Here is a 3638-nt window from a genome sequence, read left to right as displayed (position 1 = left end):
GTGAGCCTAGACTAAATATCCAAACCAGGCCACGGGCCAGCCCATAGCCTAGTAAGGAGCACAGGGCAGACATTAGGGTTCCTTGGGGGCTCCACGGCTGCTTTCTGAATAGAAATTCAGAGGGGGGGGGTTGGGTGAAGGAGGTTGGAGGGTTGGGAATCAGTAGANGTGGGAAAAAGGGGTGTCACATACTTCCAGCAGCTCTGGGCTATTAATGGTAGAAAGAAAAGGCCCACCAGGCTTAACGATCTTGGAACCCGTGCACCTTTGCCTGGCACCCTGGGCAGGTCTTCTCTAGAAAAGTGCACACAAGCTGGAACTAGGCTACCCAGCCCCAGCCCAGAGGCCCCCACTCACCAGGCCCTGGGTTTGCACACGCCCACCCTTCCGTGAGAGAGGTCCCCAGAGGATAGGACAGATTCAGGGCCAGCTGAACTCTCTCCAGTGTCTTGTGGTGTGTGGCGTGGGTGGGCTTGTTACTGTGGCAGCTTCTTTTTAAAAAGTCACAGAGTGGAGCAGGCTCTCAGGCTCTGCCAAGTGGGATGCCTGGCCAGACGCTGGCTGCATCTGCTAACCACCTCTGGGTATCCTGGCTGGGTGCACTGTCAATCCCCGGCGCCTCCTCTTTGCAAATCTGACACCCAGCTGTCCACAGCTCTCTGCCTCAACATCCACGGCAGGTCAACCAAGTCAGCTCTGCCTCGGGCTCTCGGAGGTGGGCCTGACTGATGGCTAGCCACTGGCTCTGATGCCCCCCTTTCGGCCAGCAAGCGGTCCTAATCCGCAATCCCCTCCGAGAGCCAGGCTTCCGAAGAAAGGTGGAGGCCGGGTTCCGGGCCTTCAGCTCTCACGTGCTTTCCCGGCCACCCCCTCCCGCCCTGCGTCGAGGCGGCCAAGCCTGTTCCTCTTCCCCCCGTCGCGATTGCGACAGGCCGGCCTCTGCTCCCAGAGCTCCCTGCCCCCGCCCCCGGCCGGCTCGCTCCACTCCCACTTCCTGAGCCCGGCGCTGGAGCCCTGGAGGCCAGGCCCGGCCGCTCCCGGCCCCCGGGGGCACGTCGGCCCAGCCGCCAGGCTTGGGAAGTCGTGGCCAACGCTGCTCAGGACGTCCGGGCTTCCCACCTTCCTCCTAGGACTCCACCCGGTCTGGTCAGCNGAGCCGAAAGGCCGCCATGCGCCTGCCCGGGGCCTCCTCTCCCTGCGGCCTGGCCTGGGGGCCACTCCTGCTGGGACTCAGCGGGCTTCTGGTGGCCTCTCAGACCCAGCTGGTGAGGGAGGGGCTAGGTGGGATGGACCAGGTTTCTCTCTAGCCCTTCTGCCCTCCAGAGCTGACCCTGCCTCATTCTTCTCTGTCTCCGCCTCCCCTGGAAGGTGCCCCCATATCGCATAGAAAACCAGACTTGCTGGGACCAGGACAAGGAATACTACGAGCCCATGCACGACGTCTGCTGCTCCCGCTGTCCTCCAGGTGAGAACAGTGGCTCCAAGTGGCTTGGGTGGTAGAGGTGAGCCAGAGTGAGCCAGCACTGCTTAAACTAGCTAGGAAGGAGAGTCTAAGAATATTAGCATTGTCCCACGGACACTGAGATTTGAAGAGGTAGCGGCGTGTAGCCATGAAGACANGATGGGGACAAAGAGACCAAGGAGAGGCTCCCGAGGCAGAGGCAGCGGANGCAGAGATGGACTTCTTGTCTCCTGATAACCCTCTTTCCCCATTCGCCTCATAGGCGAGTTTGTCTTTGCGGTATGCAGCCGCAGCCAAGACACGGTTTGCAAGACTTGCCCCCATAATTCCTACAATGAACACTGGAACCATCTCTCCACCTGCCAGCTGTGCCGCCCCTGTGACATTGGTAAGTGGGGACGCATCTGGATCTACATGATGGGTATGGCTGGGAGGGCCAGCTCCTCTCTGACTCTTCCCTCTCCCTGACAGTGCTGGGCTTTGAGGAGGTTGCCCCTTGCACCAGCGATCGGAAAGCCGAGTGCCGCTGTCAGCCGGGGATGTCCTGTGTGTATTTGGACAATGAGTGTGTGCACTGTGAGGAGGAGCGGCCTGTACTCTGCCGGCCTGGCACAGAAGCCGAGGTCACAGGTCAGAGGTCACTGAGGGCAGCCAGTAAAGGGAGGCTGGGCATCAAGGGCAAGGAATGTGGNACTGTGCACATGGTGCCTCTCCCCACTGGTACCGTGANTGTGGTACCTCTGCCCACTGGGAGAACCATAAAGAATCTATCAGTCCTTGAAAAAGGCTCACAGGAGGGGGTCTGCCAAGCCGTGAACTGGTGTGAGGAGTTTAGAAGGTAGCTCCTATCAGCCCTGGGGAAGCTTGGGCAAAACGGCAGGCTGCAAAGCCAAGCTTGGGAAAGGTAGCAACTACAGAGCAGAATGGTTTGCAAAGAGGGGACATAAAGGAAGGCCACCAAGTCCTCACACTTACCCACTCACCCTGATTGGCCTGCCTTTCTTTTGCCAGATGAAATTATGGATACTGACGTCAACTGTGTCCCCTGTAAGCTGGGACACTTCCAGAACACTTCCTCCCCTAGAGCCCGCTGTCAACCCCATACCAGGTGAGAGGGCCCTTCCCCCCTCACCTCCAGGAAACCCAAGGGTTGTCATCTCCTTCATCCTTGACTTCCGGCCATCCCGACCATGTGTTCCTGGAGCCAGTCACCAAGGGGAGCAGGGAGGGGCTCACAGTCTTGTTTCTNCACAGATGCGAGATCCAGGGCCTGGTGGAGGCAGCTCCAGGTACCTCCTACTCAGATACCATCTGTAAAAATCCCCCAGAGCCAGGTAAGACACCGGGCTGAGGGACACAAGGCAGGGTCAGTCTGGGAAGATACCTCAGCCTCCCTCATTCACAGAAACAGGGAACTGTGCNTCTTTCTTCCCAGGGNTAGACAAGTCAGAAACATTTCTCCTGAAGAAATCAGAAGAAGGTAGCGTGTAGTTAGAACGCTTGCTTAGGAGACATAAGACCCTGAGTTTGGACCCAGGTACCACCAAAAGAAAAAACAAAAACTTGGAAAGGCAGGTGTGGNGGTGTACCCGTGTAATCCCCAGCGCTTGGAAGGCTGAGACAGAAGAATCAATACTTTGAGGCTAGCCTTGGCTACAGAGTGAGCCTATCTCCATAGAGGGCCTGGAGATTAGAACATCCCTAGACTCTTCTTACACTTTCAAAATTATACATATTATGCCAGGAAACATTCCTATGCTGTGATGTAATTCTAACTGGCTTCGTCGCTATTCCGTCATAGCCTTCCTTCACTAAGTGGATACCTCATTGTTCACTTACACACATCTGTGGGAGACATGCTCCCCACTGGGCTCTTTCTAGGTTTTCTTGTTTCTTGGTTTCTGTCTTCGAGGAAACCCACTAGTTTCCCAGCCTGGTGGTTGACTCTAAGTTCTTCGGATGACTCTAATCACTACTAATTGGCAGAGTGTAGTAACNTTTTTGAGTGACCAGACTTTTGTAATTATACCTTCCACNTCCTGAGAACAACTNGGAACTTCTCAGTGCTCCCACTTAAGCTGCCTAACGATTCTATAAACTGGGATTATTCATTCTCACTGATGGGGAGAGAAAACTGAGATGTTAAATGACTTGCTGGAGATCACGTGTGTGTGTG

The 3638-nt window shown here is 56.1% G+C and overlaps 1 protein-coding gene across 1 annotated transcript in view; it reads left to right on the top strand.

The window, feature by feature from the left end:
• Window positions 1-975: 975 nt before the first annotated feature.
• Window positions 976-3638, top strand: part of Ltbr (lymphotoxin beta receptor) — a 4982-nt gene continuing 2319 nt past the window's right edge. The window contains exons 1-6 of the mRNA XM_021165323.2: window positions 976-1265; window positions 1369-1465; window positions 1725-1850; window positions 1934-2092; window positions 2474-2570; window positions 2717-2796. Of these exons, the coding sequence (XP_021020982.1) occupies window positions 1170-1265; window positions 1369-1465; window positions 1725-1850; window positions 1934-2092; window positions 2474-2570; window positions 2717-2796 (655 nt within the window). The 5' untranslated portion in view covers window positions 976-1169. The remainder of the gene's footprint in view (window positions 1266-1368; window positions 1466-1724; window positions 1851-1933; window positions 2093-2473; window positions 2571-2716; window positions 2797-3638) is intronic.

Source organism: Mus caroli, chromosome 6, assembly GCF_900094665.2.
Source record: "Mus caroli chromosome 6, CAROLI_EIJ_v1.1, whole genome shotgun sequence".
Lineage (NCBI taxonomy): Eukaryota > Metazoa > Chordata > Mammalia > Rodentia > Muridae > Mus > Mus caroli.
Note: the sequence above shows the minus strand (reverse complement) of the source record. Positions and strands in the feature narration are given on the sequence as shown.